The sequence below is a fragment of the Cygnus olor genome, chromosome 13 (genome assembly GCF_009769625.2).
Source record: "Cygnus olor isolate bCygOlo1 chromosome 13, bCygOlo1.pri.v2, whole genome shotgun sequence".
NCBI lineage: Eukaryota > Metazoa > Chordata > Aves > Anseriformes > Anatidae > Cygnus > Cygnus olor.
Window position 1 is genome coordinate 2,731,574 of NC_049181.1, and position 21,238 is coordinate 2,752,811.

The window sequence follows — 21,238 nt, forward strand, 5'->3', positions numbered from 1 at the left end:
CAAAATTATGTTGTGGTTGATTCTTTCTAAAGTAAATATATGTTTTATGTCATTATGAAAAATAAGTATTTTTAGTAAGAGCCATCTTGAAAAGTTTGAAGTGTCAAAACTTCAAATACTAGTAATCTTCCATGTTTCAGCCTTGTTTTTCTAATCAACTGTGAGATGAACTGAGAGGTCACGGTGAACCATCTGTCTATGCCAGGGAAAATGTCTGAGTTATATCACAGTTTCCGACATTCTGCAACTTTTCTCCAATTACCATCTTGCTTAAGCGCTTTTATGAGCAGATGCTCTACCACTACTGTGGTAAAGTCCCTCAGCTCACTCATGCTACAGAGATAGAAAAGTAACTGCTCTAACTGGACTAATACAGGTAAACTAGGTTTCAACCCCTGGATAATACAGTATTTCTTCAGTTTCACAACAGTATTTTTAATTTTATACTCATCTATGTTGAGAGATGATCCAATAGTTTATATAGGCAGTGAATGTTAGGTTTCTTTTTTTTCCTCTTTTCAGATGAGTTCTGTGTGAATTACTGTAACTGGCTGCGTTTTTTCTATCACAGAATTAACTTGTTAACTTTTTGTGTGTCTACAATGAAAATTTATGAATGGAAAACTTCACTGTGTGTTGCTCACTGGGCATATACCTCATGGTACATTGCACAGACGTGTAAGTTGTAAGTTGCACTGCAACATTAAAAAAGGAACATATTGCTCTTTTTTCAAAGATATTAACTTATTTAAGAGATATAGTCTGTACATTATTAAAAAGAACATTTATTCTTCCTAAATTCAAACAAAGCTTTTGTTTTGGGGAAAAAAAAGTTGTAAACTTCAGTTGTAAATTTGGACTTCAATAAACTGAATTATCTGCACTTAAATTTTCTGCTTGCGATGTTTTAGTGTGTGTGTTCTGTAATAAGTGTAATTAGAAAAAGAGTAATCAAAGTCAGGCCTCAGGCCTGGGTCCAACGCGGGCAGCAGCTGACGCACTCCCTCAGGTCCTCCAGCTGTTTGAACAACGAACCATGGCTGCTTCCCATGAACAGTCCTGAGAAAATCGTTTTATGTTTCCTTGGTTAAAGCAAATGCAGCTTACACGGTTTTTTTCTCTCATGTTTTGAAATGGGGACACTTGGGATTTGTGCTTTGGAACTGCAGCAGTATCAGTGACCACATACCCTGACTAGAACGTTTCGAGACAGAACGTTTCCCGCAGCCAGAGGACGTAACGGTGACAGAGACACAGCTCGGTTATCAGCTCGCCACAGGCCCGACCCCTGCGCTGCTCGGCTATCTGAGCGCTCAAGGCGCTGTGGGGGCGGCCAGGACCCGGCACAGGCTGAGGGAGCACCGCAGGTGGCAACAACCTTGCAGCCTCCACCGCCCCGTCTGCTCGGCACGTCGGCGGCGGGCTCCCGGGCCTCTGCCGCCTCAGGGGCCGCGGCGCCCCTCCCGGCGCGGGAGGAGCCCGGGGCCGCGTCCGAGAGCCCGGCCCGCCCCGCGGCCGCCAGGGGCTGTCGCTAAGATGGCGACCAAGGTGAGTGCCGCCTGGCGGGGGGAGGGCGCTGCCGCGGCGGCTCCCCGGGTCCGGGTCTCCCCGCTTTCCGCCGGGAGGCACCCGCGGCCCGGGGGGAAGCTTGAGGGCACCCCGGGGCCTCCTGCGGCCCTCGAGGGCTCCCGGCAGAGCGCTCCCCGCGGGCCCCGCGCCGCTTTCGCCAGCGGCGCCGCTCCCGGCCAGGAGGCGGCCCCGGCCCCAGCCCCAGCCCCAGCCCCAGCCCCGGGACGTGCCGGAGGCTGCACGGGTCGGGCGCCGCTTGGCTGGGGAGGCGCAGGGGGGAGGCCGCGGGGTGTGCTGTGGGCAGGCCGCCGTGCCGCTCGTGTGGCCACATGCGGGTCCTGCGCGGCTTCTCCACTCCGGGGGTGGGAGCAGGAGGCTGGAGCGCGGGGCAGCTGAGGTGAAGGGGCAGTGGGAGTTAGGAGGCCTCGGCATCGCGCTTCTCCGTTACGGAACGGGTGCCAGAAAGAGCTGGCTGCAGAGCTGGTGCGTTGTGCCCAGGGAATAAAAGGAGTGTTTCTCTTCTGGCTGTTCTCCGTCTACCTACGGCTTTCTGAGATGCCTTCCGCTCCTTACTCAAGAGATGAAATATCGTCAGGATACTTGCTTGTTACTAGAATTGTAAGGGTAGTACATCACTGAAGCTCGCTGTTACAAACTAACTTGGTCACAAGTACCTAAAATGTTTTTAATTGTGGATAATATAGTGTGTTTTAACAGGACAAAATGTGCCTGTAGAGATCAAGGCTTTCTCTCAAATATGTACGTGGGTTTTCCAGTCTTCACAGTCCAGTTGAGGAATAGGTTGCTCACACGTGAATCTTCATACTTCTACAAAGTGTTTACAATGCATGTATGTCTGCAGGGAGAGACATGATGCACAGGAGGACAGCCGAGAGAATGGAAACGGAGCCTTTTACCTTAGGCTGTACCTGAAAAAGGAAATCATTTGGCTTCACCATATGGTTGGTGATCCTGAAGTAATATTGTTGAGTACATAGATTTGAATGATTCAGTACCTTTGGATAAGTGACATGAATTTGTGTGTTGTTAATTACTGTGAAAAAAAATAATAGATTTCCATTGTCATTGTTTTCCCTCTCCATGGGTTACCCTCTGGCAGACAAAGATCAAAAACAAATCCAGAGTTTAAGTTAAGTTGAGTTGAAGTGGAAGGTCACTTTGTTGCACCTGTGTGAGTTTTTTGTAGTTGTCTTTAGAGACTTGTAAATAAATACATATATGAACTAAAGCTTCTTATGATCTTCCTGTCTCGATTAACTTCTGGGAAAAATAAAAAGGATCAGAGACAGTTTTCTGCTCCAAATCAAGACATCTAAGTGATAGCAGAAGACTATAAGCCCATGCTTATCATTCGTTTAATAACACCTCTCCAATGAAAAAGTGGCATGAAGCAGCTGCTAAAATTTTAATCTCATTTTAATCTGGCTAGTAGATTCTGGTTTTGTGACAGAAGGCATACGTAAGATAGACACGTGCATCAGGCTTTTGCATATAGCCCACTTCTTTGATTTCCTCTGGTCATTTGGAAGTTAGCACCTACCTTCAGGAGAAGTTCCTTTGTTTGTGCACCAATTCTTGAAGCAGAATTGTGCATTTGTGGAATTTCAGTGAGAAACTACTTATGTCTGGGAGGTTAGCATAAATGGAATATGTGGTTTTATTGGCCTTTCATTTGTATTCTGCATCTTTTGAGTTGAAGATAGGGAGTTCTTTATAGAGATGAAGCTTTTTAGCTTTTTTAAATATAAAATGTATTTTTGATCTTTGATAAGATTCTAACACTTTGAAGTAGACTGTTTGAAATGTACAGAGACTTAAAGCCAAAATTATCCAGATACATTTGACAGCTTTATTGCTATATTTTGATCAGTTTTACTCTATCTACTACTAAAATGCATAGCTGTAACAATGTTCTGCTAAAGAGCATATTTTTCATCATAGCATATATTTCATCAGCAAATAATTGCTCTTCAGTCTTCTCATGAAAAATAGTGCCATGTCTGTTAGGTTGTGCAGTTCAGTGCTTTGAACCAACTGATGGGCTTTTTATACCTGTGAAGAAACAACTTATTGGTATGCGTTGCAGCATGGTAGGAGGATTACAGGAAATCTTTTGACCATTACCATTCACTTTTTTTTTGTTTGCTTGTTTTTTCCTTTTTTTCCTATCTAGGGCATGAAGGCGTGTAACTGGTGATATCTGTAATTCTGATGGTGTTTAGATCTATCTTCATGTTGAATTTATCTCCAGAAAGTGTCATCTGGGCTCATGGTTTTTATAACTTCTGGTGTTTAGCTCTGTTGCCATTAGGGACTGAGTCATTTTCTTCTGTTATTTTCATAGGGCTTAGGTCAGAGCATTAATTCAGATAACAGAAGAACTATTATTAAAATGCAGAGCAGATGTTGAGCTAAAGTCTTTCAATTTTGTTTTTTTAAAGGCAAATTCAAATATTTCCCAAGTTTATTAGCGAGAGTTTTTTTGTTGTTTTGAATCTGTAATTGACAGAAATTCTGGAGTTGCTTTACTGATTGACTGTGCAATTCCAGCATGTTTACAGCCTGCAGATGTTTTTTTTTTTTTCTTTCCTAGCCTTTGATAGGACTACATGATCCTGTAGTTTCTTAGTTCTCTATAATGTCTTGAAGATATCATAGGTAAATTATCTTATTTTAATAAAATATTTTTAAGAAATTCATAATAAATTAAAAATACCTTAGCTAATTTACGTCTTTTTAATATATGTAGTAATTCAACAAAGAAGAGGATAACTCACCGTAGTGAAGCCCACTGAATGTAGGTGAAGTTCTCCTCGGTTCTTTGTGACTTCCATGGAAAAGAGTGAAACCTTCTTGGAGTGGTTGTGCCAACAGAAGCGTTAGGTGGTAGAGCTGATTTTTAAACATTTATGCATTTGTCTTCAGGCACCCAAAAGTAAAGCAATTAGTGTCAGTCAGGAATTGGACTGCTTTCAGCATTCATATTTTGTCTTCCTGTGTTACACTTAGAAAGTCACAGCAGAGTTTGTAGTGCTAAAACAACTTAATCAGGTTTAAGTGAACAACATAACTTTTTTGTGCTTTCTCACTTTTAAATTGTACTTTCCTTCTTATATCTACTGAAAATTGATACACTGGCTTGGTAGCACCTTGTACTGAAATAGGTTATCTGAATTACAGTACATCTGAAATAGCTTTCTTTAATAATATAAAAGCCAGGCCTTTCCTTGAGGACTGTTGTACCTCATGGAGCATCTTCTGTAGGCTGTGCCATTTCGCTCCCTGCAATATTATCACAAGGACAGTTATTGTGTTAATTGCTTCATACTGTGACTATTGCCATCCTCTTCCACCTATTTGCTGCATTCCGGGGGTTTCCAGTGCTAGGAAAGCTCCTGAGCACCCCCAGGGCCTCCTGGGGACGTTCTGGGGTTGCCTGGGGTGTGGTGAGATGGCAGTGGTGAGTGCTCTGCGGTCAGCGTATGGCAGCGTGCTTAGTGCACCTCCAATTGGAAAGTTAAGGCAGTGAGGTAAAAAAAAAAAAAAAAAAAAAAAAAAAAAGTTCATATGGAGCTGTATTTGAATTTAAGCTTTGTGTAACATAAGCTATTTTTTTCCAACTTTAATGTTCTAAGTAGACTTGAAGCTATCGTGACCAAGCTTAATGCTGGTAAATTGCATTGCAAGTGACATGATTTGAAAAGTTAAGCAGACAGTTCTTTGTTCCAGTTATTGCATTGTATTTTTGCTTATTGTTGATGTGCAGTTTTTCCAGACAGACAACAGTTGAACCGTTCTCTGACTTGGAAAGGAGATGACATATTGGCTGACATCATGGGGAATTCCTGTAAATAAAATTGAGGTGTTTTTTGCTGCAATAAAGATGTCATTCATTGACTTGGAGTACTTATACATTGACTAGATTAGAAATTAATTTATCATAATGGATGACGAAAGCATTAAAGTTGCGTTGATCATAAAATCCTCCCCCGTATTTTAGATAGAACTGTTGTTCTGGGTGATTCCTAGCTTTTTCTTTACCACTGGTATTTCAGAAAGTGTTCGTAATATGGGGAGGTTTTTGAAAGTATGCCATTTTAAAAACATTTTGAAAGTGACTAATTTAATCCCATATTTGATCAAGCACAATACTATAGTAAAATTCAGATTGTATTGGAGTGAAGTTTTTATTTCTACATTGACTCCCTTTTTTCATCTGTCTCAGGTGGGAAAGCTGGCAGCTGTTTCTTCTGGTCTACCATTTGCATGTACTGTATACGCAGCAACAGAAAAGGAATCCAAAAGTCAGCTGGTGAAGCCAAATGAAGTAAGAGTTTGTCATTCTTGAAAAGGATGCTAGAAAAATCTACAAATATCTTTCCACTGATTTTTATTACTCAGTAAATAAAATACATACTTGAGTGTTATGTGATACTATACATTACCTCCTAAATAATTGGCCTCTACAGCACAAATAAAACAGAGTGTAAGTTAGTGAGGTTTTATCTCATTTTGATTATTACATTATTTCCAGACTGAAGCCAGGTAAAGTAAAAGAGTATAATACTTGCTCATAAGTCTTTTCCTATTGTACAGTTTCTAGCAATAAATTACATGCATCTTACAACTCTTCTGGCTTATGCTTTTTATGAATAAAATATATTTTTATCATACTCAGTAATTCTACTTCTTGGAACCTGTACGATACTTCCTGTTTTTATTGCTGAAGAATTAACCTGTAGTCACACTTGTGTAATGCAATTTTCTAAATGTAAAAGAGCATGCTTTAATATGCAGACATTGCTGTAATTGGAAGACTAAAGATTTGTGCTCTTGAAAAACACTATTCAGTGTAAATAAATACTAGTCAGTGTACGAAACAGTCTCCCTGCAGTCCAGTGATGCTTTTCTTTCCAGCTTCCAATTTACAGCTCACCACTTCTGAAATTGAAGTACATTGAAGAACAGCCTGGTCACCTGCAGAAGCAATTCTCTTCAGTAAGACAGGCAACTGGCCGCTACGTTGGATGGTGTAAGGTAAGAAGTACCTGCATCCAAGGTTTCCTATAATTTCTGACAGCACTAGACTAAAACCTTCAAACAACATCATACTTAACTGTGTTTTTTTTGTGTTTTTTTTTCCTCAGTTTCTTGTATTAGGAAAGACCTGTAATTTAGGATGCAAAAATGAACCCTTCTCTCATTGTTCTCTACTGTTCTTTTAATAGGGAACCTGTGCATTCTCCCTGTTTTCCGAATCAAAAGGCAGGGAGATCAAATAGGTCCCTTTCAGTCAATACTCAAGTGGATCTAGACCAACCCACAGCATCAAGTTCAGAAATACCTATTGCTTGACTTCTGCAGCAAGAATTACATAGGTTACTTCTCGCCAGCATAACTCTATTGCATTTGGGATTCTGAAATCCCAGGTACAGTCTCCATGGAGAGAGATTGCTGCTTTCAAAGGACGGGTTAAAAGACCTGATTCAGGTACTTTAGGAAAGACAAACTGAGTGAATCCAGTATTACAGCTAAAGCAGGATATTACTAACTGTTCGTCAAAAATATGTCACAACTCTATTACTGAATATTCTAGTCACAGAAGAAGATGTGATACCTGTCACCGTTCTCTTGATTGCTAGTCAATGGCAGCCTCTTACCCTGACTGCTGTTATATATGAAATGTTAGGCTTGTATTTTCCTATTACAAACAAAATAGACCTGAGCAGAAAAAGACAGAAACCAAAATGTGTATGTGTATTTTCTGTCAATTCCACTTCCATTGGTCTCTGAAAATTCTGTTAGTGACTACATAACTGAAACCAGTTAGTTATAAGTCTGTATCAAACTTTTCCATGCTCTTAATTGGGAAGTGTCAGAGGTTGACTAGCAGGGACCTCTGGTGGCACAAATTCAGTGTTACTACAAATACTTTTTCAGTGATAAAACTCATGATTCTTTTTATTAATCTCATAAAGAACATGTATTTACTTGATTTGTGTAGCAATCTGAGGACAAATATACTAATAATAGGATACAGAAAAACTTGTAATTAAGTTGACTGATTTGAAAGGAGTAACGCAAACTAGTTGAGTGCGCTTCTTAAACCAAATGAGTATTGCATATCTTCAGCGAAACTGAGCACCATTTTCACAATCTAAAAGACGAAGTCAGAGAAACTTATCCAATAAAGCAGGGAAAGAAGAGATTGTATTTTATAATTGAATTTTCTTATGTTACACAGGTGGCGTCCAGATGTGTTCCTGCACTACAGTCTTGTTGGTTAAACACAAAGATGTTAATTTTGAAAATGCTCTCATTATATTAAAGAGAAATTGTTTAATTACATATGGATGGAAGTTTTTAAAAAAATACAAGTTTGGTAGTCAAACAGAATAATCTCAATATAGCTACTGTAGAAGTTCACTAATCTGTTCTATTGTTTTTTTTGTTTGTTTTTTTTGAAAAGTTACATTATGTTTATTTATCTCACCGTTTTGAGCCTTATGTACCTACTGGCTAGTTCTGTACTGAAAACGTCTACTTTTGCAAAGTATTGACGTTTATTTTATTTTACTTTTTTATAGGATGCTTTTTTGTGTGTTAAAAATGGAATAATGGATTCAATTCAGTTTGGGAAAGGTAGGCCTGTCACATAGTTCTGAATTGAACATTTTCTGTTGATTCTTCTAGCAACTTAGAAAATCGGTCAAAACAGTAAATTGTACTTAAAGAGGAAAAAAAGGGATGGAAGGAGACCGCGCTGGGATATTTTTGAGAGGTATAAAAAAAGGTTACTAGAGCCACTGCTAATTCATTATATCACTGTGGAGTTTCACTTCTGTCCTCAAGTGAGAGAATTGACCAACTAAGTAGTATTTCTTATTCCTTTGATTTTTCTTATTCCTTTGTTTTTTCCATGTTTTGAGATCTTGTGATATATTTTGTTTTTGCAGATTTAGAATTTTGTGTGGACTGTCAAAACATTAGATTTTATTGTGATTGTGATGAGAGAAGGTAGAGAGAATATCTCCTGTTGCCTTGCACTCTGCGGAATGTTTTTTGAAGTTTGAGGAAGGGAGTGACTCTCGAGTGGGTAGCGCATAGGCCGTGCTAACTCTTATTTTAATTTGTAAACTTTTGAGTATAGAGTTGAATAATTGCGCAAGTCTGAAACTACAGATAAGAGTAATTTTCTGTAACAGTGGTATACTGGGAAATTCAAAAATATTTATTGTCTTAATTCATCTGTATTAACTCACAGTAAAATCCCAACTTAAAGCTGTTTTCCTTTTTGTTTCTTAAGGATTAGCATTATATAAAAAGTAAAGTACCTAAGGAGGAAAATTGATGAGTTTACTGCTGTGCTTTGGGGACTGGGATTCTGGTCCTGGCTAACGCAGACTTCAGATCGTGCATCTGGAAAATAAGGCATCTTCATTCGTTAACACAAACTCCAGTGTTGGACTGTTTTCAGTTTTGGATATTTATAATTGTACTTCCACCTTTATTTCCTAAGTTGGAAATAAAAGATAGAGTAATGTTGAATTACTATACTTTTTTTTTTTTTTTTTCCTAAGATGCTTATGTTTACCTGAAGAATCCACCACCAGAATTTCTTCCCAAAGTTGGCATAATTACAATATCAGGCCTAGCTGGTATAGTGCTGGCGAGAAAAGGTAGGATTGGGGTTTTGGTTTTGCTTATTTTCATCATTGATGTGTTGACTATTTAGCATGTACTAATTTTAATGGTCAAAAGATTTTTCTAAAATTGAGGAAAAAGCTAACTAGTACTTACATAAAATCCTTCCTGATAAATTCACAGGACATCATTAAATGTTTCTTTAAGATACTGAGACCCACTAGAGCAAGATTATATAGCCGGTTTTGATGCTGGAATTGACAGCAATTCACTTGATTTGAGTTTGTTCATTATTGGTTTTCAATGTGTGTGTGTATGGGAAGGAATTTGGAGACAAATTAATAAGTAAGATTGTCGAGTACAGTGAAAACAAAGAGAATCTAAAGAGAAGTACGTACTACAGATTGTTGGCGTTTGGCTACCAGGTATGAGAGAATATACATCAGGAGGCATGACTTCAGCAACTTTGAAGTCAAAAGGGGAATTTCGGACTCAGAGCATCCTCTTTTTTCAAGATAAATATTAAAGGAATAATACTTACCCTGCTAGAAAATACTGCTCAGAAAATGTTCATCTGTAATACCTGAGTGCACATGTGTTTTCTGAATATTTTGCAAAGCAAATGAGTTCATCAAGATTTTGGCAGATTACTAAAGGGATTCTTATTGTATCCCTATTGCTTTTCAGTGGACAGGCATTAAAAAAAAAAAAAAAGGATTTAAGAATCTGCTATCAGGGCTTCTCTTCTTGTCAGCAAACAAACTCCTGAGAATGGCCCGGCCATTCTGACGTTGGAATAAAGAGGCCCAAGTTTTCAGGTTTCTGCCTTCTCCAAATTCTACATACAGTCTGCGTCCTTGAGAGAGTGTGCATGGAACTACTGAAGAACCACTGCAGCTCCTAACTGACACAGACATTCTTCTCATTTTTCACGGTTTTGGAAAATCTGGTCTGGGATTGCTTCTCATTCAGGAAACCAACTTTGAGAGTACTAGTTCTTTCTTGCAAACCTGGCAGTTTACTGAACCGTAATCACTTTCTGCATTCCCTCCTTCTGCCATAGAGGGGATAAATTGGATATAAACAATTGTTAGGGGGTTAAACAATTGTGTTTAATTGATACTACCACTTAGCTTTATGTTACCTTAGTGTCTAATTATTTGAAATATTTGGTTTTACACAGATTCTAGATTTAAGAAAATTGCTTATCCATTGGGACTTACAACTGTAGGAATTTCAGTTTGCTACCCAGCTCAGTCAGTACTAATTGCTAAGGTAAGTTTCCTCGTGTTTTAATATTGAATATTGAATTAACAGTGAATTTAGTCACAGCATTACAATTTCACTTGATTTAAGTGTTAGTCTTTGGACACCCTTACATTACTAAACTGCTAAGAGTTTTCATTTGTTTGTTTGTTTTTCTTATATACAAATCAATGAGGATTACAGTTTCTCAAGAGTCATTGGGGAACTTCCTTGACTCATTGTTTTAAAACTTACATGTCAGGGTTGGAAGACTCAGAAATGAATAGGAATGCTACAGTGTACATCATAACCTAGCTCGGGAAGCTAAGTCCTTGTTTCCTGTCTGCTTACATTATGCTTCAACGCTTTTTTTTGTAGTTTTAGCTGTGAAATACTCTGTATCTACAGAACAATTCTAACATTTCCCCTTATTCAATGCAGTATTATAAAATTACTTTTCTAAAATATGAAAGATTGAAGGGTTTGGACATTTTAAAGCAAAGAATTGTTTGCTTCCATGGGCCAGGTCATCTTTTGAAGTTTTTTTCCCTTTTGTATTACTGCCTTTGATCACGTCCAAAATAGTGAGGCAAGTCTGGATTCCTTTAAAGCTGGTGTTCCAGTCTATTGTGCTAACATTTACAGAACACTGTTCTCTGACAGGGTTTTGATTTTATTTGGAGTAGATGTATATATCTTTATTTTGAATAGATATGTATATATATGAATGCTTCCTGTGGATTTCTAATAGCGATGTAAATGCTATTTAGGATTTGCTTGACGTAAGAGAAATAGGGACTAGATTTTGAAAAGCAGATGATTACAATATGTCTTAACTCAGTATGGTGTTGAGCATGTTCTCATCGAAATAAGATGTTGCATCTGAATGGTTAGAGCTGTTATTAAATTGCGGGTTGTTTTTTTTTTTTTTTTTTTTCAAATAGGTAACAGGGAAAAAGGTATTTTCTGCAAGCCATCAAATCTATGGGGCAGTACGATCACTGTGGGCAAAGAAGGAGGATGTCTCCAAGGTAGGCTTTCTGAAGTAATGACCATAACTTATAAATGCAAAGGGAGAAAAAAGTAAATGAGAAGGTCAAATACCATTCTGCTGGTAAGTATAATCAGTAAGATTACTGATAGCGTTAAGGGAGGCGCAAAAACTCTTCTGATATTTTTGTAATTTCAGTGTTTAGTTAATGTAAGATTTGTTATACCTTTCAGACCAATATACGCTCAGATCCTCTGTATGCTTCCACAAGCACACAGGTGCACAAGAGAAGAGTGAGTTTCTCTTAGAGCTCATTTTGAGCTTGGCAAAAGTTAACCCATTCTGTTTCAAGGTTTGGTCCTAAGGAGACCACTGAATTTAAGATAGAGAAGATACATAGAATTAGCACAGATATGACTAATTTGTTTTTAAACGTATCAGTGAAGGTAATTCCGCAATCCTTTCAGGAAGTCTGTTTAAATTACCCTGTGATTTAAATTGCGTTTGTCTCAGATTGAGCTTATTTTTTTCTTATCCTGTTCTTGTTGCAGCCATAGTGAATAAATGGTCATTATCCTCTTTATATTGATCTATTGCATATGGAAAATTTGTCTCTTTTTGTTTGACATTATCTTCTCCATAGAATAACCTATTACTTTATGTTACTAGGGAGATATTATTTGTCTTTCTATCTTCTGTTAACTAAGGGTAGTAAGTGTTCTGTAAGATCTAAATATTTTTTCTGTCTCATGTAAGATTATAGATTCTTCATGTGTAAAGAACAGTGACTTCTTTGTGAAGTAATTTGAGGGTCTCAAGTATAAACAGTATCAGACTGAAGTATGCACTCATGAAATTGCTTACATGTGAATTTGAAGTTATGGTATCTGAACTGGGGGGAGGTTTTATGCAGGTTTCTTCATGTTTGTTTTTGTTTTACAGCTGTATCCACTGTATGCAACTGACTAATATTACCAGCTGTATGTCATTGTATGATCTCATATCTGAAAATAATTTAATAACAGATAAGGTTTCAGATAACTTAATTTTGCAGTAACGTATTAAGCATTTTATTCATGTTTGATTCACAGCTGCAGCAAGAGTCAAAATCAGTTACACAAGAAGATAAGAAAAAGAAAGAAATTTCTAATACAAAACCTGAATCTGCTATTGAGTCAAGATCATTTAATAGAACAGAATCTTCTCCAGTAGAGTCTTGGAGTACTAAAGATCCAGTGCCTTCATCAGGTGAATTAAAAATTCAAACTGTAATCTCAGTTACAACGTGCAAATCCAAGGCAGGTTGCAAATTCCTTGGATTTGTTTTGTAGTTACCCTTGCTTTAAAATGGAACAGGCTGTCATAGTGTATTATTCTTGAAAATATATTAAAGACAGAATCATTTAATAACTATATCACAGCCTCAGGGAGATAATTTTCTCACTGTGGAACCTGTCAGAGTTTGAAAATTATTATATATTTTTTGTTCTTCCTCAGTAATGTTTTCTGTCATTCCATACGGTGTGGACCATATTGCTAGCAATGAGATCATGTCATCAAGTACTTCTGTAAAATACCTACTTGACATTATCTTTCTATGCCAGAATTTAAGGATTAATTCTGGGTTTTTATTTGTGGAAACAGCTAATTTGAATTAATGCTCATTTTTCTCTGTGTTCTTTATCTTCAGATGTTGGTAAAAGAGGAATATGTAAATGACAGATGAAGCACTGGATTTTATTTTGCTAGTTTTCTGCAGTGGTGCTTCCCATGCATCTTGAGTGTCTGGGATAATTGACTAGAACATGTCACAGCATATTTAATGTATAAGTATTTTGATAGGCCAGTTGCTAAGAGTAATAGTAGTAGAATTGCCTATTAAAGTAGAATTGAACTTACTTCAAAATATTGTCAGATTTTGTAAGGATAGGTTGAAAATTTTACTTGACATACTTGCTTGCTTCTTTCTGTTGTGCTCTTTACAAGAATGCTTTTTTTCTGGAAAGCAAAGAGAATATATTTGGATTATTCTTTTTCCCTTTCTTTTCACCATTAATACAATCACATTTTTCTTTGCTTTGCCCCTTCATTTTTTCTCATGTAGTTTGTGGAATGTTTTGATCTAAAGCTGTCTTAGATCTCTTTCACAGGTGGAATTAGTTCACATCCCTAATACAGATGTTCCCTAAATTAATCTGGTTTGTCAGTGACCTTTATTTTCATTTGTCCAAACAAAGCAAAGTTTTTAGGGGAATATAGCGCCGTTTGTTAAACCAACTGATCATGTAGCTGGACAAGATGTGGAGCAGTGTTAAGTGGCACAGTCCTAGATAAACCTGGCATTATATACACAAAGATCCTCCATAATGACAGTATCAGTAAATGTGTCAGTGTTTGTGCCTTGACATTCAGGTTGAGTGTGAGGGCTACGCATTTTACTAATCTTAGTCTTTTTGAAGTCATTAAGTGAAACTATGTAAGTGTGTTTTTCTTCATTTGGAATCGTTACCCTCTGGCTGTGAGCAGCTGTGCAGCAGCTTCAAGGAAGATTCAGCTGTGCTGGGGGGTCGGCTGTGCTCCTGGGAGCAGTGTGGGCAGAAAGAATCAAGACTTCTTCCACATCTTAAGCTTTCCCTTCCTTTCCATCTGTAGGGCAAAGCATCACTAATTCTTCTCTCACCCTGTGGTGTTCAGGAACTCCATCTGCAGTTGTATGCTAATAATTACAACATTACAGAATCACAGAAAGGCTGACGTTTGAAGGGGCCTCTGAAGATCATCTAGTCCAACCCCCCTGGCAACGGTTACTTCATCGGTCTGTGACACACAGTTTTAACCAGAATACCTGTGGTTTTGGTCATTCATAAGAGCTTAATAATTCAGTAATTCTCAAAATGTGTCAATAAGCTTTTTTTCTAGAGCTCAAAAAATTACTTAATATATTTTGTTAATATGTTTCTTTCATGTTTCTAACAGGAACAGGGAAGACAACAAAATTTAAACCTGACCCAAAACTTACGGACCATGGTCAGTCCAGCCCAGAAGATGTGGATATGTACAGTACAAGAAGCTAAGATGTCTGCTTATAAATCTTCGCAAAGTATTACAGATAAGGGGGAGGGAAGAAGGGAAGGAATGATCCTTGTGACTCATGCTCTGTGAGGTATAATTTAATCAGGTATTTTCTTATATCCCAGTTTGTATTATTGACTCATGATTCTGTTTAATGAATATTTAGTTTCTCACTACCAATAAGCAGTGAGAATTCACTCGTATTCAGTGTTACTAGTGTGACACTGAGAAAATGAGATTTGTCAGTGTCTTCTCACAGTGAGGTTTCTCTGTGCCAAACTTGTTAATAAATGACATTTCACAAAGGAGATTTGAAAATGTAAACGTATTTCTATACTTGAGCTCGGATTTGCACTGGTAGAAGAATGTGATGGATGGGGTTAGAGAGGCTTCTTTGTTTCTTTTTCACTTTCAGCTCTGGAATGAAGTGCAACTTCTTATTGGTCTGAGTAGCCTTAAAAAATTAGTTGTTTTATCATATGATTAGCGTTATCTCTAATGCTTGTATAAACAAGTCACTTCTTTTCATTGCAAAGTCGTTTGTTGTTATTTGCCTCTTTCACAAAGGTAAATGGAAACTGAACTTCTTGTCTTGCATGCTTGTTTTGTGTTTAAATGTCACTTAAGTTGGGAAGCACACAACTGATCTCTAAAACATCATAGACTACGCATTAGTTTCTGCCTACTTGTAATATTTTGAAGAACTGTATGCAAATTGCTTAATCCATGAGAATGGTACTGCTTCAGTTTATATAGAGTGAATTAGCAATGTTTAGGAAATGGAAACCTGCTATAGTTTGGAGGTTTAAAGTAAGAAATGCATAAATGGTTAAAAGTGCTGACAAATCTGTAAAAACGATGAAGTAGTAGGCAGTGAGAACAGAAAGTGAGAACACCACTATGCAGACAGATGGTTTGGTTGGAAGTCTTAAACCCCAAAGAAGCACTGCTCAAATGAACATATTTTCAGCGCTGGGGTATGAAGGGATATTTGTTCCTGTTCTCAATAAGAATAGATTTCACAACCTGATTCCTTCTTCTCAGGCTGCTACTGCAAAGGGAGGTGATTTAATACAGGCAAACAGTGTTCCTAGTGTTACTGTGGAACTAGCAAAAGTACTGAGGGGATATTGTATGATGGGATGTGCACAAAGCACAAATGATGAATAAGCAATCACAAGCAAGGCTTTTACGGTGGCTCAGAAACAGATCTGATACTTTGGAATCCAAATTTGGGCCTATACAGAGTCCAACACAAAGTAAAGTCAGTAAATGTGAGGTTTAAAAAAGAAGATTTCAATTAGTTAAACTTGCTTGAGACACCTGAGTTAGAATGTCATGTGTTTTGTTTCTTTAATCACTTCTTAAGGCCCAGGAAACTGTCAGAGTTCAGGCAGCAATCAGAGGATATTAAGTCAGTCTTCACAGAACTGGACAAGATGCATACAGTGTTCCATCACAGAGAGAGCAGTAGAAAAATTAGATGGCTGGTTTCATATGCCATTTTCAGGGAAACATTCGAAGACATAAGGCAGGAAATGAAAGTGATGAAGAGATGGTCATTTTCAAGTGCAAGACTGGATGGCAGGTATTATCTATCTCCCTCTCTGGCCCCTTGGTCAGATTCTGGATTAAAAAAAGGCAAAACCATCTGCTCTACACCTAGATTCTATTTAAATTCTAACTTATGTCCTTCAAGTGATGTGCTAACACAAGAAGTCAACAGGAAAGGTAAGAGATGATGCAGATTTGCATTGTTTACTGTGGTGACATTTTTCAGGACGCAGAGGGAAACCTTGCATAGGAATTAGTTTTCTGGGAGCAGGGGAAGAAGCTCCCTTAGATAGCTATTAAGGAACGGGCATAGGCAGAGTGCAAAAAGCTTCCCTGTTGATTTTTTTTCCCCAGGTTCTCTGGGATTTCTCTGTTGTTCCACATTCTCTTCTACGTGAGACAGTGATTTTGTGTGTTTGGTTTTTTTTTCTATCAAGAGTTTTTGTTCAATATCCCACAGTCAAAAGCCTGGGATTAAAATTAGGGGCTTGGGTTTCTGCACTCAAATACAGCCACAGAGGATCTGCAGCCAAAGAAAACAGGACAAAAAAGTGAAAAGCTTTGCATCCTGGCTGGGTGTGTTGTCTCCTTTGAGAAAGACCATTGGTGTTTCTGTATCCTGGAAAATAGATAGATAAGGAGTGGAATTTGTTAGTAAAACCTGGAAAATAATAGAGCATAATAGTTATTTACTAACATAAACTTCTGTTGGAGTTGTTTGTCTATCTATGAGACACATGAGAAAAATTTCTAGACGTGACAAAAAAAAAGATGCAGATTATTACAGGGAAATTTGGAATATATTTGCTAGAAGGAAAGCAGCCCAAATCAGATTAGTAACTTGGTTTTGTATTGGAATGATGACTGTAAATATTCGTTACTCATTCTTCTGAAAAGCGTTTATTTGTCAACTGTGAAAAGATGTCAACCCTCTTCAGATCGGGAGTTCCACATTTTATATGGCTTGTTCCAGATAACTAGAAGGAATTGTAGCCACGTCTCTGTATTAATTATGGTAAAGGTGCTGCATAATGGCTTTAAAAATGCAAATTCAAATGTACGTTTTGCCATGCTTTTGGGTCCTAATTTCAAATACGTGTTCCTCGCAATCTGCTTGTGGTGTTCATATTCTGTATGAAACCTGTTAAACAATGAAAAATTAACATAGGTACACCTGAAAAGATGTATTGGAAAATGTGGTTTTATTACTTTTTACTAAAAACACTTTTAATGATACATTTGAGAGGCTTCCATAGTAACTTAAACTTACAGCTTAACCTAAAAGTTTGATAGTTTCTGTCATATTAGAATTAGACAGTACCACAATAGAAGTAAGAATATACATTCTATTTTTTATATGATGTAAATGATATATTTCTGAAAAGTCTGTCTCTTAAAGAACTGAGTCACATGATAATATTTTATAAATATTTTTAAATTAATGCATGCTCTTTTATTTAAGATTTATTTTATTAATTATATAGAGATTTGCAATTTGTTGATTCTTATTTTTCTTTATTTACATAAAACCAATTGTGATACTTTACTTTGTGATATCGTTGTGAAGCACCTGAAAATAAAAGGTGATAAGATGCTTTTAAACATTAAGTTTAATTTCCATGTGTTTCCTTAATTGTAGAGCAAATATTCCGTTCCTTTTCTTTAAAGTACATTGTAAATGTTAATTGATAAACATGACTAAGTCACACCCGTGTCACCAATGCTCGGAAGAAAATAACTTCATCTGTGAAGTGCTGAAACATGCATTCCTGGGACAAATCGTCAAAGCAACGTGCAGGACATACTAATACACAGTACTCAGTTGTTTGTGCGTATGTGTTAAATTTTGAGAAGTGCTTCCATCATCTTTTCTTGATAATTTCTTTTCAAGAATGCTGAAGCTCAGAACTGACAAAAAATGGCTTTCCTCCATATTGGAGGAGTGGCACATATTGTTTAAGGAATGAGACACATAGCAAATGTATTTACCTCCGTATGGCTCCATGATAATCTTCCAGGTAAAGTAATCTGCCAGTCTAAGGGTTATAAATAATGTTACGCATGGTGTAAACTACAATGTAACTACCTAGACAAATTAAAAATGTGTGAACAAGTAATGCACCTGTTTTAAATGGCAGATTGTCGTTATGACTCTTGAATAACTTAGTAAATATTTTACAGATTAATTCATCGATACACCTATCTTGTAGTGACGGAGTATTTCTGAATAACATTAAATTACATGAATGTATATTCTAAATCTAAAAAGAAAGTGGGGTACTACAAAGTCTATGCTTTTAAAAAGGAGCATTACAGTGCACTAGATTGCATGTAGCTTTTATTTTAAATTGCAGGGGTTCTAGGAAGAAAAGCTCAGATAGGTGCTGATAGGAAGCTACAGTCAAGCAGATAGAGTATAACCAAAACCGTTTGAGAAGTTAGCATATTATTTATATTGCCACAGTACTGATGACCTCTTCCTGTAGACCAGAGGAAATGTACAAACCAAACAAATGCTAAGGAGAAGGAAATCTAAAAGGTGGAAAATCCTGTTAGTATACTCGTTTTTTTACTTGAAGAAACTTCTTTACATTTTCAAGTCTGATACCTACATCTAATTCATCTTACAAGAAAGAGTGTATCAGTACATACTAACAAGTTGTAGAAGGAGAAGAGAAAGGGAAATAAAAGTTGTAGCGATGACTTGAAAAGGGTGAAAGGGATGTTCATTTGGGCATTCGGAGTTTGCTGAGGGGCAGAGTCAGAACCCTGTTATTCAAGATGCAACTCATTCTTTGACTTTTCAGTTATGGGCTGTAGGAAATTGCTTTTACTGATTAGAACAACTCACCTGTGTAAAAATTGCAAATTAAAAAATTCCTTCATCTTCTGTTTTAATCAAATTTGAAAGCCCTGGTGGAGGTGGAGGTGTGTGTGTATCCCACAACGTGAAGTACCTGTGTTTAATGCTTAGCAGTCAGCAGTTGTGAGCTGGAGCCAGAGGGAAAATTTCATGTCAGCTGAAAGAGCAAAGCATGTGAACCGACAGGTACTTACGCTTTTGTGTTATGTCTAAAGAAAGATGACACACTTTTTCTTACTGAGGTATATGTTAATTTCTCTTTTCTTGTTTGAGAAAACACTATGTTTCTGGTATCTGTTGTGAAACAATCTTCTGGCAGGGCTGAGAATCGGTCTTATCCCCTTCTATAAAACTGTTGGCCTTACAGTCGAAGCAGTATTGTTCTAAGAATTTACAATATGCCAGGCATTGATTTTTACAGATAATTATTTATCCTTTGAAAAATAAAGGTTAAAATGTACCTTTCTGTTACGTAACTGCGTTCGGCATGTGTTCATAAGCAACTATTTCCTGTTAAACAAAGAAATCTGTGTTGGGATCTTGATTTAGAGAGAAATGTCAAGAGCATCACCATAAAAACTGTAATTTGTACTAACTTAAATTTCAAAACAGCTTATTTTTTGCAAACTTTGGTTGTATCTCCATTTATTCCTGTGTGTTCTTCACAAGGCATTCACACAGAGGCCATTACAGATTGAGGATATTACTGTGCAATGAATTTTTTTCAGGGAACATTAGATGTGAAGGTAGACCAAAACTGTCCTTTTGTGTGTGTGTGTTTCAGCCTACTGTGGAAACTGCAAGGGTAATACTGTATAAACTGAGTACAATGTGACCAAAGTAATCTTTTGCATGAACATAGCACTTTTTCAGAAGTGTAAAGGTACTAAACAGACACTGTAATTTTGAAATTGAAGTACTTTGAAAATATTTTCTTGTGTGATCTGCGGCAGAAATGCCCTTCTAAATCATCTTTAGTTAATTTCAGTCTCAGAAGGATGGAAAAACACTTTCCCTTTCTCTCGTTTGTAACTTGGTTTGTAAGCTGACTCAGGCTGAAGCTCGGGGCCCATGAAGTGACTGAGGTTATTTCCTCACCCAGGAAGTAATATTTGGAGTGTCTGTTCCTCCTGTGGCCGTTAACCACATTCTTCCAGGGTTTAAAGCTTCCTGCTCATCCCAAGTGCTAAAGCACTTGAAAAACAAAGCATTCATTGTGCGAAGTGCGTCGTATCAAACCATAGCTTCATAGAAATCACACAGAAAATAAATAATAGAAATTATTTTAATAAGGAAAGAGATTAAATACTAAAGATTTGTTGTTTAGCACTTTTTTCAGATCTCCTTTTCTCCCTCCTCTCTTCTCCTGCAGTTTTCCAGTTTCCAGAGACATTGGCATTGGTAGTACTTCAAAGGAGTCAACTTCGGTTAAGTAAGGCACTCAGTGGGCTGTTGCTGAAATCCACTGACACCAGTGGTGTCAACTAGGAATCTTTGTAGTGCACTAAGATTTCTAGCATGAGCTATTATCATCAGTGAATTGGGTGTCACTACTGTGTATTGTAATTGGGAACTCTTGCTAAGATTAGTTTCAGTAAAGCAGGTTTTAAGTCAGTTGTTCTTGACTGAACCAAGACTAAAATAACAGAGTGTGCATATAAGCATCACATATAAATCATTTTTGGCAGCTAAAAAAACAAGACAGTCTAAAAGAGTGCTTAACTAATTTTAGGTAACAGTTATATGCGATGTGCTTCTAATGCCCGGTATTTATATCACTGGGTTGTGTTTATGTATCTTGACATGCAGTTTATAATGTGCAAACTGTATGTGGGGCCACAGAACCAAAGTTTAAAAATATGGCATAGGTCAGCATAACAACCTTTGTCCTTCCAGCTCCATACAGGTTCCCGTGTTACATATTCTGTTATTTTTTCTACTTAAAAATCACAAATTAGTAGATCTTTTGTTACCTGTATAGAGATTTGTTGCAATCCATAGGTCAGAAAATCAGGGGTTTCAGGTGTAAGAGAAGTTTAATTACTGTGAACATCAGATTTACTCCTTTAAATTTAGGCATCTTAATTCATTTCAATATTTACACATCGCAAACAGTATTTTATGGGTTGAGATAAAAGTTTTTGTATTTAAGAAATTACAAAGGCATGACTTTCTAATGTAGAAAGAAGAAGGTAGCATTGAGGAGTAATCTGAGAATTTAGGATGACATTTAAATCGTATTTATGTTTTAATAGCTTTTTATGTTTTGTGTGCCTGAC

General features: G+C 37.2%; 1 protein-coding gene across 4 annotated transcripts; it reads left to right on the forward strand.

The window, feature by feature from the left end:
* Positions 1–1,442: 1,442 nt before the first annotated feature.
* Positions 1,443–15,121, forward strand: APOOL (apolipoprotein O like). 4 transcript variants are annotated; one of them, XM_040572552.1, is made up of 10 exons: positions 1,715–1,813; positions 2,432–2,531; positions 5,816–5,917; positions 6,508–6,627; positions 8,178–8,232; positions 9,171–9,269; positions 10,418–10,509; positions 11,424–11,510; positions 12,562–12,718; positions 14,447–15,121. In XM_040572552.1, exons 2-10 carry the CDS (start codon positions 2,529–2,531, stop codon positions 14,542–14,544), a joined length of 813 nt encoding a protein of 270 aa, XP_040428486.1. In that variant the 5' UTR covers positions 1,715–1,813; positions 2,432–2,528; the 3' UTR covers positions 14,545–15,121. The 4 variants fall into 4 exon arrangements, with proteins under 4 accessions (XP_040428485.1, XP_040428486.1, XP_040428484.1 ...); XM_040572551.1 differs by lacking the exons at positions 1,715–1,813; positions 2,432–2,531 and adding an exon at positions 1,443–1,548; XM_040572550.1 differs by lacking the exons at positions 1,715–1,813; positions 2,432–2,531 and adding an exon at positions 1,896–2,187.
* Positions 15,122–21,238: the final 6,117 nt, after the last annotated feature.